Source organism: Canis lupus, chromosome 9, assembly GCF_048164855.1.
Source record: "Canis lupus baileyi chromosome 9, mCanLup2.hap1, whole genome shotgun sequence".
Taxonomy (NCBI): domain Eukaryota; kingdom Metazoa; phylum Chordata; class Mammalia; order Carnivora; family Canidae; genus Canis; species Canis lupus.
Window position 1 is genome coordinate 40,253,314 of NC_132846.1, and position 21,740 is coordinate 40,275,053.

The 21,740-nt window shown below is 36.5% G+C and overlaps 2 protein-coding genes across 4 annotated transcripts in view; one reads left to right on the plus strand and one right to left on the minus strand.

Annotated features, from left to right (window-relative positions):
* MTHFD1 (methylenetetrahydrofolate dehydrogenase, cyclohydrolase and formyltetrahydrofolate synthetase 1) overlaps positions 1-21,740 on the plus strand; it is a 124,087-nt gene that overhangs the window by 25,047 nt on the left and 77,300 nt on the right. The gene's annotated exons all lie outside the window — the stretch shown is intronic.
* The window catches only part of LOC140640089 (coiled-coil domain-containing protein 170-like), a 52,637-nt gene that overhangs the window by 20,612 nt on the left and 10,285 nt on the right, over positions 1-21,740 (minus strand). For all 3 annotated transcript variants that reach the window (XM_072838901.1, XM_072838899.1, XM_072838900.1), the window contains exons 2-3: positions 18,917-19,042; positions 8,189-8,445 (exon numbers count right to left, since the gene is read on the minus strand). In XM_072838901.1, coding sequence (XP_072695002.1) covers positions 8,189-8,445; positions 18,917-18,997 — 338 coding nt within the window. In that variant the 5' untranslated portion in view covers positions 18,998-19,042. The remainder of the gene's footprint in view (positions 1-8,188; positions 8,446-18,916; positions 19,043-21,740) is intronic.

The following is a 21,740-nucleotide window of genomic DNA, read 5'->3' on the forward strand; positions in this document are numbered from 1 at the left end:
AAAAGAAGAACAAACAAAATCCAAGTTTAGAAGAAGGAAGGAAATAATAATAAAGCCTGGAGTAGAAATAAATGCAATAAATAAAAGAAAGAAAGACAGAAATAAAGAAAAATAAAATAAAATATCAATGAAACCAAAGCCAGTTCTTTGAAAAGATAAACAAAATTGATAAACCTTTAGCCAGATTCATCAGGAAAAAAGGACATAAGGACAAATACATAAATCAGAAATGAAAGAGGAGAAAATGGACACGATGGAAATAAGGATTATAAGAGACTACTACAAGAAATTGCATGCCAACAAGTTGGATAAACTAGAAGAAATATATAAATTCCTAGAAACATATCTTCCAAAACTGAATCAGGAAGAAATAAAAAATCGGAACAGACCAATTACTAGTAATAAAACTGAATCAGTAATAATAATTTTTAAAAACCTCTCAACAAACAAAATCCAGGACTAGACAGATTCACAAGTGAATCCTACTAAACATTTTTTAAAAAGTTAATACCTATTCTCCTCAAATTATTCTAAAAAATCAGAAGAGGAAGGAAAGCTTCCAAATACATTCTAGAAGGCTAGCATTACCCTAATAACAAAATTAGACAAAGACACTCCATAAAAAGAAAACTACAGGTCAATATCTCTAACAAACACAGATGCAAAAATCCCCAAGAAAACAGGAGCTAATTACATTCAAAGGATCATGAACCATGATCAAGTGGGATTTATTCTGGGGATGTAAGGATGGTTCAAATTCATCAATTCATATCAATATCAATCAATGTGTTAAACCACATTAGCAAAATGAAAGATTAAAATCATATGATCATCTCAATAGATGCAGAAAAAGCATGTAACAAAGTTCAGTACTCCTTCATGATAAAAACTCTCAATAAGGTGGATTTAGAGAGAACACACCTCAACATAATAAGGGCCATATATGGAAAACCCACAGCTAACATCATACTCAATATTTAAAAACTGAGAGTTTTTCCTATAAGATCAGGAACAAGACAAGTACGTTGATTCTCACCATTTTTATTCAATATAGTACTAGAAGTTCTAGCAACACTAATCAGACAAGAAAAAGAAATGAAAGGTGGGACACACCTGGATGGCTCAGCGGTTGAGCATCTGCCTTTGGCTCAGGGAGTGATCACGGGGTTCCGGGATCAAATCCCACACCAGGCTTCATGCAGGGAGCCTACTTCTCCCTCTGCCTATGTCTCTGACTCTCTCTCTGCGTCTCTCATGAATAAATAAATTAAATCTTAAAAAAAAAAAAAGGCATCCAAATCAGTAAGGAAAAAGTTAAAATGTCACTATTTGTAGATGACATTTGTATTCCTGACATATACAGGAAACCTAAAACTATTATAAGTAAAAAATGAATTCAGTAAAATTGCAGCTTACAAAATTAATACATATAAATTGATTGCATTTCTATACAAAAAGTAGCAGATAAAGAAATTAAGAGAACAATCCATTTATAATTACAGCAAAAAGAACAAAATATCTTGGAATAAACTTAACCAAGGAGATGAAACACCCATACTCTGAAACGTATAAAACATTGATAAAAGAAATTGAAGATGATACAAATGGAAAGATATACCATACTCATGAGATTAGAAGAATTAATAGTGTTAAAATGTCTATAATACCCAAAGCAATGTACACATTTAATGCAATCCCTATCAAAATATCAACAGCATTTTTCAAAGAACTAGAGCAAATAATACTAAAGTTTGTATGGAACCACAAAAGATGGACAAAGCAATCTTGAGAAAGAACAAAGCTGGAAATATTCACAATCCGAGATTTCAAACTATTCTACACAAGCTGCAGTAATCAAAACAGTATGGTACTGGCACACAAATAGATCCACAATTAGTGGAAGAGAATAGAGTCCAGAAATAAACCCATGTTTTTATGGCCAATTAATCTATGACAAAGGAGACCAGAATATACAATGGGAAATACCACTCTCCTCAACAAATGGTATTAGAAAAACTGGACAGCTAAATGCAAAAGAATAAAACTGGACCACTTTCTTATCCCATACATAAAATTAAACTCAAAATGGATTAAAAAACCTAAAACTGAGGCCTGAAATAAAATTCCAAGAAGAAAACATAGGCAGTAATATCTTTGACATTGGCCATAGAACATTTTTCTAGATGTGTCTTCTCAGACAAGGAAAACAAAAGAAAAATTATTGAGACTCCACCAAAGTAAAAAGCTTTTGCACAATGAAGAAAACCATCAACAAAACAAAAAGCCTACTGAATGGGACAAGATATTTGCAAATAATAGACCTGATAAGGGGTTAATATCCAAAAGAACTTAACACAACTCAACAATAACTCCTTCCAAATAGTCCTATTAAAAATAGGCAGAGGTCCTGAATAGATATTCTTCCAAAGGAGACATATAGATGGCCAACAGACATATGAAAAGATGCTCTAATCATCAAAGGAGTGCAAATAAAAACAACGAGATATCACCTCACACCTATCAGAATTGCTAAAATCAAAATGGCAAGAATAACAAGTGTTGGCAAGGATGTAAAGAAAAAAAGAACCCTTGTGCACCATTGGTGGGAATGCAAACTGGTGCAGCCACTGTGGGATGCAGTGTGGAAGTTCCTCAAAAAATTAAAAATAGAATTATCACATGACCCAGTAATTTACTGGGTAAATTTACCCAAAGAAAATGAAAACACTAATTTAAAAAGGTAAATGCATGCCTATGTTTATTGCAGCATTATTTGCAATTGCAAAGATACGGAAGCAACCAAAGTGTCCATCAATAGATTGGATAAAGAAGATATATAGATATAGATATAGATAGATATAGATATAGATATAGATATAGATATAGATATAGATAGATATAGATATAGATATAGATAGATAATGGAATATTACTCAGCCATAAAAAGAATGAAATCTTTCCATTTGTGACAATATGGATGGATTTAGAGGGTATAATGCTAAGTAAAAGAAATCAGGGGATCCCTGGGCGGCCAGCTGTTTGACACCTGCCTTTGGCCCAGGGCATGATCCTGGAAACCCGGGATGGAGTCCTGCGTCAGGCTTCCTGCATGGAGCCTGCTTCTCCCTCTGCCTGTGTCTCTGCCTCTTTCTCTCTGTGTGTCTCATGAATAAATAAATAAAATCTTAAAAAAAAAAAAAGAAATCATACAGAGAAAGAGAAATACTGTCTGATTTCACTTGTGTAGAATTTAAGAAACAAAATAAATGAACAAAGGAAAAAAGAGACAAATAAAAAAACAGACTCAAATATAGAGAATAGAACTAAGAGGACATTTATTATGATGAGCACTGAGTAATGTATAGAACTGTTGAAGCATTATATTGTACAACTGAAACTAATATAACAGCATATGTTAATTATACTTGACAAAGCAAAAAGTCCATAGTTAATCATTTGGCAGCCTTATTCAAAATTCTGTTAAAGAGTTTACAATGCTTGCTCAGCTCTTAGGGGTCAAACTATAGACCAATTTCAGGTCATGGCTTATCACTAAGAAAATATTTATTTGGGTGATGAATTGCTTTTAATCAGTTCTTCATTTGAACTCTGTCAATCTTTTTTTGAGACACTGCAAAACTAGAAAAAAGTTTTTCTTTCTGGCCTTTAATTTTAACTAATTTCTTAATCTGAGTAGAGACTTATTTCCTTAGTTTCAAGCTCAGATATCCTTTCATTTCCTTAAGGGATTTCTTTTTTCTTTGAAGTTTTTATTTTTTCATTTTAAGTAATTCTACACCTAGTGTGGGTCTCCAACTCATGATCCTGAGATTGAGAGTTGCATGCTCTTCTAATTGAACCAGCCAGCTGACACTATATTTTCTTTTTAAAAGTGATTTTGGGGGGGGACCTGGGTGGCTCAGTTGGTTACGTGTCTACCTTCAGCTCTCAGGTCATGATCCCTGAATCCTGGGTTTGAGCCTCACCAATAGGCTCCCTCCTTAGCAGGGAATATGCTTCTCCTTCTGCCCTTCACCTGCTTGCGTGCTCTTTGTCTTTTTCTCTCACTCGTTCACTCTCTCAAATAAACAAATAAGATCTTTAAAAAAAAATAAAAGTATTTAGGAAATGCAAGACCCAGAAAAAACTTCAACCTATCAGTTAAGCCATTACATAATAACCAACATGGAAACAGCTACACCAAGATTCATAAGTGAATACAACAGCTTTCCATATTGTATATCCTTAAATATGTTGTTAATGCTATAAGAGGGAAAATTAATGACTTTATTTCTCCTGCTACCCACCAAGTACATATGATTAAATATCTCCTTTCTTTGCATACCAACTAAGTAACCACAAGTTTAAGAATAATGTATATATAAAAAAAAACACATGGTTATCCCAATGGATGCAGAAAAACCATTTTTTAAAAAGTAAAACCCAATGGACTTTCATGATAAAAGCACTTAACTAGAAACAGAAAAAAATTTCCTCAACCTGGTAAAGGGCATCTATTAAAAAAAAAAATCGCATAGAGGGCAGCCCAGGTGGCTCAGCGGTTTAGCGCTGCCTTCAGTCCAGGGCATGATCCTGGAGACCCGGGATCCAGTCCCGCGTCAGGCTCCCTGCATGGAGCCTGCTTCTCCCTCTGCCTGTGTCTCTGCCTCTCTCTCTCTCTCTCTCTCTGTGTGTCTCTCATAGTAGATAAATAAAATATTTTTTAAAAAATATTTTTTAAATATTTATTTTAAAAATAAATAAAATATTTTTTAATATTTTATTTTTTTAAAATAAAATATTTTTTTAAAAAATTTAAAAAATTTTTTATTTTTAAAAAAAAAATATTTTTTAAAAAAAAGTATTCACATCATACTTAATGGTGAAAACTGAAAGCTTTCCACCTAAAATCAAGAACAAAACAAGGATTTGTTTCTCACTGCGTCCATTCAACATTGTGCTGGATGTTTTAGCCAAGGCAATTAGGCAAGAAAAATAAATTAAAAGCATTCAGATTAGAAAGAAGTAAATCTCATGACCTGGTCTTAGATAGAGAAAATCCTAAGGAATCCACAAAATAAAACAAACAAGAAAATCAATTTTTTGAACTAATAAGAAACACTAGCAAAGTTGTAAGACGCAAGACTTGTTTAAAAAAATCTATTATATTTCTACTGCTTAAAAATGAAGAACCTGAAAATGAAACTAAGGAAAAAATTCCATTTCCAATGCATAAAAAAATACTTAGAAATAAATTTAACCAAAAATATATAAGACATATATACTGAAAACTATAAAATATTGTTGAAGGAAATTAAAGGCCTAGTTAAGTGGAAAGATGTCTATGTTCATGGATTGGAAGACTTAATATTACTCCCCAGGGTACCTGGATGGCTCAGTTGGCTGAGTGTCCAACTCTTGATTTCAGCTCATGTCATGATCTCAGGGTCATGAGATTGAGCCCCAAACTGTGCTCTGCACTCAGTGAGGAGTCTGCTTGAGATTCCCTCTCTCCCTCTCCCCTGCCCCATGCCCCCCCCCAAATATATTTTTTTAAAGATTTGATTTATTTATTCGTGAGAGACACAGAGAGAAAGAGACAGAGACACAGGCAGAGGGAGAAGGAGGCTCCATGCAGGGAGCCCGATGTGGGACTCAATCCCAGGACTCCAGGATCATGCCCTGGGCCAAAGGCAGGTGCCAAATCGCTGAGCCCCCCAGGGATTCCCAAATAATTTTTTTTTTAAAAAAGATGACATTACTCCCCAAATTGATCTATAAATTCAACATAATCCCTATTCAAAATCTCAGTTGTCTTTTTACAGAAATTGACAAGCTGATCTTAATATTTATAAGGAAAAGCAAGAGACCCAGAATAGCCAAAATAATCTTGAAAAAGAAGATAAACTTGGAGGACTCAAACTTCAAAACTTACCACAAAGCTGCACTAATCAAGACAGTGTGGTACTGGTGTAATGATAGACATATAGACAAATAGAATTCAGAGTACAGAACAAACCTATGCATTTATGATCAATTCCTATATATATATATATTTTTTTTTGCAAGATTGCCAAGACAACTCAATAGAAGAAAGAAGCATCTTTTCAACAGGTGATGCTGGAACAACTAGTGGATCTTCACATAAAAAAGAATGAATGTGGACTCTTGCATCATATACAAAAATTAATCAAGTGGGACACCTGGGTGGCTCAGTGGTTGAGCATCTGCCTTCAGCTCAGAGTTTGATCCCGGGGTCCTGGGATGGAGTCCCACATCAGGCTCCCCACAGGGGGCCTGCTTCTCCCTCTTCCTGTGTCTCTGCCTCTTTCTCTACGTCTCTCATGAATGAATAAATAAAATGTGTTCAAAAAAATTAGTCACGATGTACCAGAGACATAAATTTGAGCACTAAAACTATGAATCTTTTTTCTTTTTTACAGATTTTATTTATTCATTCATGAGAGACACACAGAGAGAGAGGCAGAGATAGAGAAAGAGGGAGAAGCAGGCTCCATGCAAGGAGCCCGATGTGGGACTCAATCCTGGACCCAGGGATCATGCCCTGACACGAAGGCAGATGCTTAACTGCTGAGCCACCCAGATGTCCCTAAAACTATGAATCTTAAAAGAAAATGCATGTGTAAATCTGTGACACTGGATTAGGCAATGGTATCTTAGATATGACACCAAAGACTCAAGTGACAAAAAATAAAACTTCCATCAAAATTAAAATACTTTGTGCTTCAAAAGACGCTCTTAAGAGTGAAAAGACAGGGCACTTGGCTGGCTCATTCCAAGAGGCATGCAATTCTTGATCTTGGGATCATGAGTTTGAGCCCCACATTGGGTGTAGAGATTACTTTTTTAAAAGTTTTAAAAAAAGAAAGTGAAAAGACAACCCACAGATGAGAGATAATACATTTATCTGATATGGCTTTAGGATACAGAACACACAGAAAACGTAACTCAAAAATAAAAAGACAGCCTAATTTAAAATTGGACAAAGGATTTGAACAGGTATTTGTACAAAAAGAATATACAAACGACCAAAAAGCACACAAAAAGACGTTCAACATCTTTAGTCTTATGGAAATACAAATTAAAATCACAATGAGATGTGATTTCATATCTACTATAATAGCTATCATAAAAAAGATGAATAATAACAAGTGTTAGGATGTGGAGTAATTGGAATCCTTAGACCTTGCAGGTGGGAACATAAAATGATGCAGCTGCCTTGGAAAATAGTCTGGAACGTCCTCAAAAGTAAACATAGAGTTACTTTATGACCAAGCAATTCTGCTCATACAAGAATGATCATAGCAGAATTCATAAGGCTCCTCCAAAAAAGAGAAACAACCTAATGTCCATGAACTGAAGAATGGATAAGCAAACTGTGGTATATTCATACAATAGAATTTTATTTAGCCACAAAAAAGGAGTGAAGTATGTATACTGATTCATGCTCCAACACGGATTAATCTTAAAAATAATTTCAGTACTAACTGAAATAAGTGAGACACAGAAACCATATCTTGTATGATTACATTCATGTGAAATATCCAGAAAAGACAAGTCCATAGAGAAAGAATGTAGATTAGTGGTTGTCAGTGACCAGAGAGAGTGATACGGGGAGTAATTGCAAATGGACCTAGGGTATCTTTGGAGGGTGATGAAATGTTCTGGAATTGAATGGTAATGATTGGGAATGATCGCACAACCTTGTGAATATTCTAAAAACTACTGAATTATATATTTTAAAGAGGCGAATTGTTTTAGAAGGGTGAATTTTAATGGTACATGAATTATCTCTCAATAAAAAGGTCTTTTTAAGCATAATAATTTTGAGTTAGGTATTACATGAAATCCTACTAAGTTTAAATTCTGTGCTTAATCAGGAATATGGAGTTTTTTTTTTTTTTTAAGATTTTATTTATTTACTCATGAGAGACACACACAGAGAGAGATTGAGAGAGGGGCGGAGACACAGGCAGAGGGAGAAGCAGGCTCCATTGTAGGGAGCCTGACGTGGGACTCCATCCCGGGTCTCCAGGATCATGCCCTGGGCTGAAGGCGGCGCTAACTGCTGAGCCACCCGGGCTGCCCAGGTATCTGGAGTTTATATACTATTTGTAAGTTTATGTCAAATGACATGTTTGAAAACAAACTGGAAAACCATTCCTACCTTAGACGGTTTTCTAGCTCTATAATTCTTTCAGTCAGATCCCAGTTGCCTCTTTCAAGATTCTGAATATTGGTGTTTTTCAAAGATTTAATTCTGGTTAGAGAAGCAATAAGTTCTTCTAGGTCCTTGATACTATCTTTCAGGGACATAATCTCGAAAGATTGTTGCACATTATTTTCTTTGTAACTTTCTAGCTCACTCTTCATCTCTTGCAATGAAGTTTCTTTTCTGAAGAGCTTGTTTTGAAGATTTCTTAGCTAAGAAGAAAGGGACATGTTACTTAAAATCATAATTTTTTTAGAAAATTCATGACTTCAATTCATTATGGGTATTTAAATTATACATTATTTTTTTTAAAAGATGTATTCATTTATTTTAGAGAGAGAGTGGAGAATGAGTGGGGTTTGGGGCAGAGGGAGAGAGAGAGAGAGAGAGAGAGAGAGAGAGAGAATCCTCAAGCACATTCCCCACTGAGTGCAGAGCCCGACATGGGGCTCCATCCCAGGACCCCGAGATCATGACCTGAGCTGGAATCAACAGTTGGCCACCGTATTGACTAAGCCACCCAGGCGCCCTAAGTTATACGTTATTATATGATGAAATGAAGAGTCTCAAATCTCCTAACAATATATTCCAATGTTATATACATTTAAAAAATCGCATCAAGGGGCTCAGTTGGGAGAGCTTGCAGCTCTTGATCTCGGGGTCATGAGGTTGAGCCCCATTTTGATTGTAGAGACTACTTAAACTTATTAAGAAAATAAAAACTGAAGCAGTGGAATTTTTTAAAAATCATATCAAAATGACACATCGCATTTGGAATAAGTGAATTTATTCTCATCAATATTAAAGTTGTTTAAAATGTTATAAGAGTAAATTATACCAATAATGAATTCAATAATCCCTAGCAGAAAAGAAATACTTAATGCTTTGTTGCTTTCTGCTGGTTGTGAAGGGAACCGTGTTCAGAGGCCTCTCTCCTAAATGGCCTATGTTTATACCATTGTTTCCTGGCTCTGTTTGTGTTTGAAATGGGTGAATAGGAGTCTGAGGAGAAAGAAAGACACTTAAATTCACTATATTTTTAAAGCAAATAAAGGAAAGAAAAGATCATAAATTTATGAAGAGAAGAGTGATGGTCTGTGAGAGGAGAAGCAACAGAAGAGAGCCATAACCTGCTAACTGAGAAAGACCAGGGGCACCAGGGGGGCTCAGTTGGTTAAGCATCTGACTCTTGATCTTGGCTCAGGTCTTGATCTCAATGTTGTGATTTCAAGCCCTTTGTGGGGCTCCATGCTGGGTGTGGAGCCTACTTAAAAAAAAAAAAAAAAAAAAGACCAAAGAAGGATTGGAAAGGCAGGGGGCATGGTTGCTGTTAGGTGGCTGATTTATTTAGCTTTTGGAAGCATTTTTAAAATCTCTAATCTTCTATCTGATAAGCAAAGAAAGTTTACTAGATAAAGAAAATTGAGGTACTGCTAACATTCAGGGGTCAATTAATTTTTAATTTAAGCCAATTTGTTCAAATTTCTAATAGGCTGTGTATGATCCTGATGAACTTGTAAAAGAGGGGGAGAGGGGGCAAATTTGATTTGACATTATAAAAAATCATTAGCTTTATAACCAGAAAAAGGTCAGGAATATTAGTTATTGAAAAAGTTTCATTAATGAGAAATGCTATAATTCCTAATAGCACAGGGATTGGGAAGACCAAGCATTTCAAACTAATATTTTAGTCCAATATGTGTATAAAATGTGTTCTAATTCTTAAAAATTCTGTGAAATTAAGACAATAAAATGAAACTTACATGTTCTCAAAATATACCTTTATATGTATTTTTCATTACATCAAGTCTAAAAACACACCTCAGTGAGGTCATGGAGTTTCCAGAGAAAGTAAGTATGGGAGAATAGAAAGACCACAAAATTTGGAGGAACAAGAAACTGTGGCCGTAGAGAAGTCAGTTAAGTTTTTTTTACCCACCTCACATTGCAGTTGTAAGGAATAAAAATAACATATACCAAGGACCTAAAATAGTGTCTGTCACATACAAAAATATAATAGAGTAAATTGAAAACATACAACTAAATTGCAGGTATACACTAAACTGGAGTTTGTGCTCCCTTGGAACTTGAAATTATGTCATGCGAAAAGCTTCCCTAATTAGCTGCAGAAGCAACTCAGCTATCAGAAATGGAGACAAGGTGGTAGATATGGACACAGACAAGGTCATGAAGATGAAGTGAAGGATTTAAGCTCGAGCAGCCCAGGTGGCTCAGTGGTTTAGTGCCGCCTTGGGTCCAGGGTGTGATCCTGGAGACCTAGGATCAAGTCCCATGTTGGGCTCCCTGCATGGAGCCTGCTTCTCCCTCTGCCTGTGTCTCTGCCTCTCTTTCTTTCTGTGTCTCTCATGAATAAATTAAAAAAAAAAAAAAAAAAGATTTGAGCTCAAGCTAAAGCCCATTTCTCTTCCTCATTGCCCAGCCATACTGATGGTAAGAATGCTCTGTGCTCATTCTTTATCCACTATAATTCTATTTTTATATCAGAAAGTCACCAAAGGTCTCTTATCAGATTCAAGAATTTTTCAGTTGTCATCATATTCCACATGTCACGGAAACATTTGACACCACTGGCCAGGCCATGCTCTTTTGCTGGATATGGTCATTGGCACTTGGTATCCATTCCCACCACTATGATGTCTTACTCTGCAGAACTAGAAATAAAACTTTTCCAGAGTCCTTGTGGGGTCTGGGATTCTCTAAGCTAATGGTTCTCAAACTTCAGCAGTGCATTAGAATCATCTGCAGGGTCATTAAAAAGCAGATTGGGAAAAAAAGCAGATTGATAGCCCAAATCCAGAGTTTTTAGTGTGGCATGAGGCCTCAGAATTTGTATTTATACCAAGTTCCCAGGTGATGTTAATGTTGTTGATCTGTGGAACTACACTTTGAGAGCCATGCTATACGTACATTGAGCTGCACTAAAGAGATGCATTCCCATGAAACTTAGAATAGAGAGAAGGCCATTTTCCCACTGCTAATTCTGCTGATAAGCAAGGTCAAGGAAGAGGCCAGAGAAAAACATCCCATTACTTAACTACCAGCTTTATGGAGGTTGAGGCAGCTGTGTCTGTGCAATAAACACTCAGCGGGTGATGCCTGGATGGCTCAGTTGATTAAGGTGTCTGACTTTGGCTGGGGTTGTGATTTCAGGGTCCTGGGATCCCCCTGCATCAGGCTCCCCACTCAGTGGAGAGTTCCCGTCTCCTCTGGCCCCACCCTCTGCTCATCCTCTGTCCTTATCTCTTTCTCAAATGAATTTAATAAATAAATAAATAAATAAATAAATAAATAAATAAATAAATAAATAAAATAAAATAAAATAAAAGGCTCAGGTGAAGTAGCAGCAACTTCCTGACCTCAGGATCTTATCCATGGTGGTGTGTCCTTAAACTCATTCATCAAGTTCTGGCCCCAAATCCCATACCCAGACCTTCCAATCACTTTGTATACATAATTCTCTGCATTAAATCATTTTCAGCTTGAAATACTTAGGGTGGTTTCTGCTTTCTGCAGTGAATCCATGACTGATCCTTGACATTCATGAAATTTCTTTTTCTCTCCCTCCCTGATTACTTCTCTCCAGTTTTCTTTTGGTGGTTCTTTTTCTCTTGCATGGAGGTATTCCTTGTGCTGACATTAAGAAACTGTGCTAAACTGGATGTAACAAATCCTACATTGCAGGGGTTTTTTCTTTAAATGACCACAATAGATGTAAATGAGTGTGTGAGTTTTTAAAATGCAGCTTACATTTTGGAGGCGAGGTAAAGCTTCCCAGGGTAAAGAAAAGTCTGGAATTGAATGAAAACTTGATGGGCCATCCCCATCTCCAGGATCGCACTGACTTCATCATTTAGACTGCTTTTTAATTCCATTTTCAGTACAGACCAATTTTCTTTTTAAAATACTGCTCCAGGGGCAGCCCCGGTGGCTCCAGCGGTTTAGCACCACCTTCAGTCCAGGGCCTGATCCTGGAGACCCTGGATCGACTCCCAGGTCGGGCTCCCTCAAAACAAAAACCATAGGGGCCTGTGGCTGGTTCAGTCAGTAGAATATACAGCTCTTCACTTCAGAGTCCTGAGTTCAAGCCCCACATTGGGCATGGAGCTTAGTTTTAAAAAATGCTATAAAAGAATAGCTCCTTTGTAATAGCTAACATGGGAGCAAAAAGTTTTACTTGTGTGAAAAGTAAGAAGGGGGGAAAATCTGACTCTAGTGTTTATTTAGCACAAGTTAGAAAGATTTAAACCAATTTAATTATCAGTGATAGTGAGTTCTCTTAACTAATCACTCCCTTTTTCTAGGGAGAATTTGTTAAATTTATTATTTCACTAATGGTTGCATTTTATTCTAAGAAATTTTAGTTTAATGATGCTGTAATTTTTTTTAGGAATTCCTGTCCTCACTACTTCAGACTGCAAAACTGATTCCTATTCAGAATTTTGCCAGAATGTCCCAAAAGCCCAACTTCATATTATAAACCATACTCCTCTATGGTAGGAAGGCTGTCGTATCCTTTGAGAATTGCTTAAAGGTTAAGACCATAGAGCAGCTTTTAATAATGCATATTTTGGGGGAATGGAGCAGTATTTTATTTTATTTTACTTTTTAAAAGATTTCTATTTATTTATTCATGAGAGACACACACACACAGAGGCAGAGACACAGGCAGAGGGAGAAGCAGGCTCCCCACAGGGAGCCCAAAGCAGGACTCAATCCAAGGTCTCCAGGATCACACCCTGGGCTGCAGGCCCTGCTGAACCGCTGTGCCACCAGGGCTGCCCACCCCTATGGTATTTTTTGAGCATGTCCACTCTTTCCCCCGGGTGTTCATTTGTCAGTTTCTACTTGTTTTCAAAATATGTGATTTGCCGGCATCTGAGTGGCTCAGTCGGTTAAGTGCCTGTCTTTGGCTCAGATCATGATCCCAGGGTCCTGGGATCAAATCCCAAATAGGGCTCCCTGCTCAGCAGAGAATCTGTTTCTCCCTCTCCCTCTACCCCTCTCCCCTGCTCCTGCTCTCTCTCTCAAATAAGTAAAATCTTTAAAAAAAAAAGATCAAGCCCAAAATATGTGATTTGCCTCATCCCTACGTCTGTGTATTGCAGATCAGAGTCTCTTTTAAGACCTATTTATTTAACTATAAATTTATTTATTTAAAATAATGGGTTAAGGGATCCCTGGGTGGCGCAGCGGTTTAGCGCCTGCCTTTGGCCCAGGGCGTGATCCTGGAGACCCGGGATCGAATCCCACGTTGGCTCCCGGTGCATGGAGCCTGCTTCTCCCTCTGCCTGTGTCTCTGCCTCTCTTTCTCTCTCTCACTGTGTGCCTATCATAAAAAAAAAAAAAAAAAAAATCTAAAAAATAAATAAATAAAATAAAATAATGGGTTAAGTATTCTATGAAAGATCCATAGAGAAAATACCTTTTAATAATAAGATCAAATGTTTAAAATTGAAAATTTCAAAATTCATTTATATTTTTGTAAAAACATGTTAATTAGATAAGAGTCATTTTTTTTATTAACTCCTTCTTAAATCCTCCCCTCAAGTTACTAGGTCTGCTCATTTTACCTCTAGTATGTTTCCCATATGTATCCCTCTCTTCCCATCCTGCTGCTTGCTGCCTTTATCTTGTTTTAGGGACACATTGTCCACCTCATGCACTGTTTGCTATAAACCTCCTATTTGGTCTTTCTACTTCCCATCTAGCACCTCTCTGAGCCATTCTTTTTTTTTTTTTTTTTCTTTTTTTAAAAAATACTTTTTTTTTTTTTAAGATTTTTTTATGCATGAGAGACACACAGAGAGAGAGGCAGAGACACAGGCAGAGGGAGAAGCAGGCTCCATGCAGTGAGCCCTATGTGGGACTCGATCCCAGGTCTCCAGGATCAGGCCCTGGGGCTAAATCACTGAACCACCCAGAGATCCCCCTGAGCCATTCTTTATTTAACTACCAAGACTTCAGTATCTTCTATGTTCCAGGCATGTGCCAGAAGATTAAGAACTCTCAAAAAATTTCCCAGCTCAGGGAGATCAATTATAAAACAAATAATTAAAGTATACCTTAACAAGTACAATAATATTGGTATGAATAGAATGTTCTAAGAATATAAGCAAAGAATATGTGTTCTGTCCTCAGTTGTAACATCAGATACTATACTATCACTCTTCTTTTAAAGGTCATATGATAACTCTATGTTTAGCTTTTTGCATATAAAACTTTTTGAAATGACAACATTTTAGAATGCAGGGAAGATTAGTGGTTACCAGGGGTTGAGGGTAGGAAGGAAGTGGGTGTGGGTATAAAATGGCAACAGGAAAGATCTTTGTAGTGTTCAAACTGTTCAGTATCTTGACTGTTTAGAACTCTATACAAACACACAAATGTGTACAAGTAACATTGGGGAAATCTGAGTAAGAATGGTGGATTGGTAGACTTTGTTGCATCAATGTCAATATTCAGGTTATTATATTATAGTTTTGCAAAATTGAACAATGGGAGAAACTCAGCAAAGTTATAAAGGATCTTTCTAAATTATTTCTTAAAACTCCAAGTGCTTCTTCAATTATTTTAATAAAAATTTCAATTAAAATTAAGAATAATTGGTTCTGATAAATTTTTCTTTAGCAGCAGAAGTGACATTGCCTCCATTCACTCCCTCCATTGTTGACTGCATCTACCCGGTTTCTTTCTTTTTCTTTTTTTTTTTTTTAATTATTTATTTTTTTATTCATGAGAGACACATACAGAGAGAGACACACACAGGCAGAGGGAGAAGCAGGCACGCAGGGAGCCCTATGTGGGACTCAATCCCGAGACTCCAGGATTACACCGGGGCCGAAGGCGGCGCTAAACCGCTGAACTACCCGGGCTGCCCATCTACCTGGTTTCTACTATTTGCCAGGACTACGCTAAGGGAAGAAAAATATCTTATCTGCATAAACACATGCCCTCACAATGCCATTCTATTGCCCTCACAAATAAAAATTTCATAAAAAAATCAAAGTAAAAATACTGGCAAAACACTTTAAATTTATTTTAACATACTAGGCCTTATTATACATATCAGTAACATTTTTTTTTACAAGTTGTTTAACTCCTATTTATTCTGACAGCAGCCTATCTAGCACTATGCAAGAGCTTTAGTTCAATATCATAGTGCCTAAACTAGACAACACAATCACCAACTGAACACTTTTTCTATGTCCCACAAAGAAATAAAGTTACTGGAAAAGAGAAAGATGACTCATGCTGAAGGTATTCTGTTGAAATCACTAGACTCTTTTATTAATATATTTTCCATATAACAACAAATCCAATGAGACATTGTAGAGCATTTCATATATCTGCTTTGATAAATAGATTAAAATATTTATAATTACCAAATGATTTATGCACATGCAGAGAATGGCTTTTAAAAAGTACTTTGGGGCAGCCCAGGTGACTCAGTGGTTTGGTGTTGCCTTCAGCCCAGGGTCTGAACCTGGAGACCTGGGATTGAGTCCCACATCGGGCTCCCTGAGTGGAGCCTGCTTCTCCCTCTGCCTGTGTCTCTGCCTCTCTCTCTCTGTGTCTATGAATAAATAAAATAAAATCTTTAAAAAATAAAAAATAATATTTAAAAAGAGAATGTTTAAAAAAATAAAAAGTACTTTGAAATTCTTGAAAATAAATATTTTCTTTAGACAAGGTTTAAAGGTTGTGATCTTTTTTGACAATTTGGCTTAAAAGGCTTATGAATCAGGCATAGACATAAACCTTAATCTAATCCAAACCTGAATTATCAAAAATCTCAAACTTAGTAAATTTAGTAGTAAGTTATACTGTGGACAAGAAGAATTAATGCTTTCAGTTTTCAGGTATTGGTATTAAATTTTTCTGGGGGGGAGGGGAGGAAAGATTAAGAATCTCTCCAGTATTAGAAAATGGATTGTACTTTACAAACTCCACTTAAATTTAAGCTCTATTCATCTCTCTATGCTAAAGGAGGAAAATATTAGGATAAATAAAAGATACATAAAAGAAATATGTATTTATCTACTTATCTATAGATATATGTTTTTCTATTTTGAGAGAAAAAGCACATGTGAAGGAGGGGGTGGGTTGACAGAGAGAAAGAGAATCTTAAGCTGGTTCCATGCCTAGTGTGGAGCCTGACTCAGGGCTCCATCTCAGGACCCTAAGATAATGAAATGACCTGAGCCAAAATCAAGAGTCAGATGCTTAACCAACTGAGTAAGCCAGGTACTCCTCTATATCTATCTATATATTTAAATGAAACCTGGTGTCAGGCTATTGATAGATGAGATAGCAGAAAAGAGGCCCCAAGGAATAAGGCCACTGTTGTAGGCTGTTTTGTCCTCTCAAAATTCACATGTTTAAGTGCTAACACCCAGTAACTCAGAATATTATATTTTAGGACAAGGACTTTTTTTTTTTTTGAAGATTTATTGAGAGAGAGAGAGAGAGAACATGTGTGTGGATGAGCCCAGGGAGGGGCAGATGGAGAGGGAGATAGAATCCTCAAGCAGACTCCCTGCGGAGCACAGAGCCTAATGCAGGGCTCAATCCCAGGACCCTGAGATCATGACCTGAGCTAAAATCAAGAGGCAGCTGTTTGACTGACTGAGCCACCCAGGTACCCCAAGGGCAGGGTCTTTAAAGAGGTAATTAAGTTAAAATGAGATCTTTAGGGTGGGCCATAATCCTATGACTGATATTCTTATAATAGGAGGAAATTTGGACATAGTTACAGAGGGAAGACCATGTAAAGACACAGAGTATAGATGGCCATCTATAAGCCAAGAAAAGAGGCCTCAAAAGAAACCAACCTTCTCAACACACACACACACACACACACACACACACACACACAGAATCATCATGTGAGGTGATGGAAGTATTATTTAACCTTATTGTGGTCATTATTTTACAAAATATATCAAAACAAAAAATATATATAAAAAATCACCTCAAACTTACATAATGTTATATGTCAATTATATCCAATAAATCTGGGAGAAAGAAGAAGAGGAGAAAGAGAAGCAGTAGTAGAAGAAACTAACCCTGCTGATACCTTGTCTTGGACTTTTAGCCTGCAGAACTATGAGAAAAATTTCTATTATTTTTTTTAATCTTTTTTTAAATGTTTATTTATTTATGATACTCACACACACACAGAGAGAGAGAGAGAGAGAGAGGCAGAGACATAGGCAGAGGGAGAAGCAGGCTCCATGCACCAGGAGCCCGACGTGGGATTCGATCCCAGGTCTCCAGGATCGCGCCCTGGGCCAAAGGCAGGCGCTAAACCACTGCGCCACCCAGGGATCCCAAATTTCTATTATTTAAGCCACAGTCTGTGGTACTTAGTTATAGCAGCCCTAGCAAACTCATACACACACCATAGATAGCTACTTACACAAAAGGCTAGTGTTCCACAACATCAGCATTCAGAACATTTTACTCACAAGTAACTATAGAGACAATGCAGGCATAAACAGCCACATCATAATACCTTTAATAGTGATAGTGGGCTTTGGGATTCAATCATGGTTATCCATAAGACTATCTCTTGTAACACATGACCTGAGGGCATTTGAGCTCAACTAAAGAATTCCTACGGGGACACCTGGCTGGCTCAGTTGGAAGAGTAGTATGTGGCTCTTGATCTTGGAGTCATGAGGGATCCCTGGGTGGCACAGCGGTTTGGCGCCTGCCTTTGGCCCAGGGCGCGATCCTGGAGACCCGGGATTGAGTCCCACGTCGGGCTCCCGGTGCATGGAGCCTGCTTCTCCCTCTGCCTATGTCTCTGCCTCTCTCTCTCTGTGACTATCATAAATAAATAAAAATTAAAATATATATATATAAAAAAAAAGATCTTGGAGTCATGAGCTTGAGCCACCCACATTGGGTGTTGAGATTACATCAATTAATAAATAAACAAATTAATAAGCTTAAAAAAAACCAAACCAAAATACTCTCTAGTTCATCACTAGGTGTTAAGGGAAAAGTCAAGGCATTTCCTACAAATGTGCTTTCTTTCTTTTTCATCTGTTGTTATTCAGATGTGTCATCAAGTATTATATAAGACTAATGGATATTTGATATTTGGTGCTATGTTTTAAATAGGAACTCAACCTTTCTATTAAAAAATGCTTAAAACATATAATCGATTATTATTTTTACATAAATTTTGAGCATGGCAGTTCTGAAGCACTATTTTTTTTTTTTAAGATTTTATTTATTTATTCATGACAGAGAGAGAGAGGCAGAGACACAGGCAGAGGGAGAGAAGCAGGCTCCATGCAGGGAACCCGACGTGGGATTTGATCCTGGGTCTCCAGGATCATGCCCTGGGCTGAAGGCGGCACCAAACCGCTGGGCCACCGGGGCTGCCCCTAAGCACTATTTTAACACTATGATATTTACCAGTCAACTCAAAAGCACTTAACTACATGTGATCTTCAAAAGGATTTACCTGGCAAAAGACAAATTTGAGTCTAAATTTGTGCTCCTCAATGACAAGACAGTTCAATATTGAGAAAAAAAAGCAAAACTGAATTAAGATAACACTTTGAGCCCCTTATCAGAATGTTTTTCTCCCTACTTTTACAGAGGATATAATTTCCCTTGGCATTTTTTATTTTCAGATAATCCATATACCTCAGCTAGAAGATTTTTGTTTTTCACCAGCAAACCAGTAAGGTCAGGACGGACTGGGTCAGCTGCCCTTTTGTTGTACATCGTTGGGTTCTTGGTGGGAACTACAACACGGGGATCAAAAGAAGCCTACAAAGAGAGATTGCAAATTAATTAGCTAAACATGTTCCCTATTGATCAAAACCAATGTTCTAACCCACAGAAACTCAAATAAGTAGCTTTAAGAAGAATACAACTTTAAAACATTTGAGGTACTATGGTAACAAATGCAATAGGTCTCAGGAAAATGATGAGTAACATGCTGACACCTAAAAGACTTTACATCTTTTTAAAAATTGCTACCTGACAATTTATAACATCTTAAATGTACCACATCTAAATAAATATAATTTCTAAGAGTACAGGAATCAAGAAAACACATATAAGGTATCTGTGGACATTTTAATTCACATCTAATAAAAACCTTTATAGAGACTTGAAATATTAGAAGGCCACGGATGAGAGATTTATCAGTATTTGTTTTATTTTTTGGTTACAAATCAATTCCTATGCATTATATTATACAAATTAATTTTTTAAAATCTGATTTCAGTAAATCAACATCAATTTCATCTTTCTTCCACACCTATATTGAGAGTAAAAGTTGGAGCATATTTATCCGTAGTACAGTATTTCTTCCTATAGTTAAAGGGGTGTGCAAAGTGTAACTATAATTAGTATAATTTTGTTACAAAAAAAGTTTATATGATTCAAATAAAACCAAGAAAAATGTATTAACATAAATCTCTAAAAAGTGCATAAACATATCACATGGTGCTTAATGCACTAAAGAAACAAAATGTATTTTTCTAAAGTTATCAGGTTTTAAAATTTTATGCTTACAAAGATACTAGGAAACAGAACTTCACAAGAGGATACAAAATAATTGTATTAAACTATTTAAAAAATTTTAAGAGGGGCACCTGGCTGGCTCAGTTGGTGGAGTGTGCAAGTATTGATCTTGGTGCTATAAGTTCAAGTCCCAGATTGGGTGTAGAGATTACTCAAAAATAAAAACTTTGGGGCACCTGGGTGGCTCAGTTGATTAAGCATCCAACTTTTGATTTCAGCTCAGATCATGATCTTAGGGTCATAAGATCAAGCCTTCCATTGGACTCTGTGCTGAGCATGAAGCCTACTTAAGATTCTTTCTCTCTTCTCCCTGCCCTTTACCTGCCCTGCTTGTGCACTCTCTTCCTCTCAAAAAAATAAATTTTAAAAATGTGTAATAAAAAAATCAAGAATAAAAGAGAATTTTGAAAATATAAGTCACAAAACCTTAAAGAATAAACAAAAAAAAAAAAAAAAAAGAATAAACATGTTGGGGGCAGCCCCGGTGGCACAGCAGTTTGGCGCTGCCTTCAGCCAGGATTGAGTCCTATGTCAGTCTCCCTGCATGGAGCCTGCTTCTCCCTCTGCCTGTGTCTCTGCCTCTCTCTCTTTCTGTCTCTCAAGAATAAATTAAAAAAAAAAAAAAAGAATAAACATGTTGGGAAAAACAACCAGGTAAGCTTTCTAAAAATGAAAAGTATAATAACTTTAATTCAAAAACTGAATGGAAAAAAAAAAAAAACTGAATGGACACATTAAAGAGCCTAGGTGAAGAATGAGTGAAATTATATGAAGGAATTATCAAGAGACCTAGGTGAAGAATGAGTGAAATTATATGAAGGAATTATCAAGAGGACAGCATATAGGAAAAAATAAATGAAAAAATAAATGGTAGAGATAAAAGAGAGTTCAAAGACACAGAGAATATGAGTTGGTCTATCATATGTCTATTTGGAGTCCAAGAAGTTTATAAATTAGAGAATGGGAAGAGGCAATATTTAAAGACATAATGTCTAAGAATTTTACAGAATTGTTGAAAGATATCAAAGTGGTCTAGCAAATCCCAAGAAGAGTAAAGAAAAAGAATTCCTTACCTACACACTGAAAATGAAATTGCAGGGGCACCTGCATGGTTCAGATGGTTGAGCATCTGTCTTCAGCTCAGGTCATGATCTCCAGGCCCTGAGATTGAGCCCCCTATCAGGCTTCTGGTTCAGCGGGGAGCCTGCTTCTCCCTCTGCCTCTCCCCTTGCTCATGCTCTCTCTCTCTCTCTCTATCTCTCTCTATCTATATCTATATCTATATATGTATATGTATATATATATATATCTTTGTCTCAAATGAATAAATAAAAAAGACTTTAAAAAATGAAATTGCAGACCATCAAGGAAATATCTAAAAAGCAGATAATAGAAAGGACAGATAATGACAAAAAAATAGCTGTTGGACTGCTGAGAGACATTTCAACAATTCAAAAGCTAGAAAAAGCAAAATGATAGCTATAATGCACTAAAAAAATATATCATCCTTCACTGATTCTGAGACAAACTTTTCACATTTCTGCAATGGGGGTGCATCTTTTTTTGAAGACATATTTATTTGAGAAAGAGAGAGAGAGAGAGAGAGAAAATGTGAGTTGGGGGAAGGGCAGAGGGAGAGAGAGAATCCCAACCAGACTCCCTGCTGAGCACAAAGCCCAACATGGGGCTCAATCTCACAACCCTGAGATTATGACCTGAGCTGAATCATGAGTCGGATGCTTAACAAACTGAGTCATCTGGGTGACCCTAACTGGGGTGCATCTTAAAGTTGGTGCCATTTCATACTGTGAATAGTTTAGCTGGTAACATTTTAAAATTTTGTAATAGTGCAAAAAATGGTAGTATTTCTTCAAATGAAGGATATATTATAACTGCCAGCTAGAAATTTTATACTGAGTGAAATTATGTTTTAAAA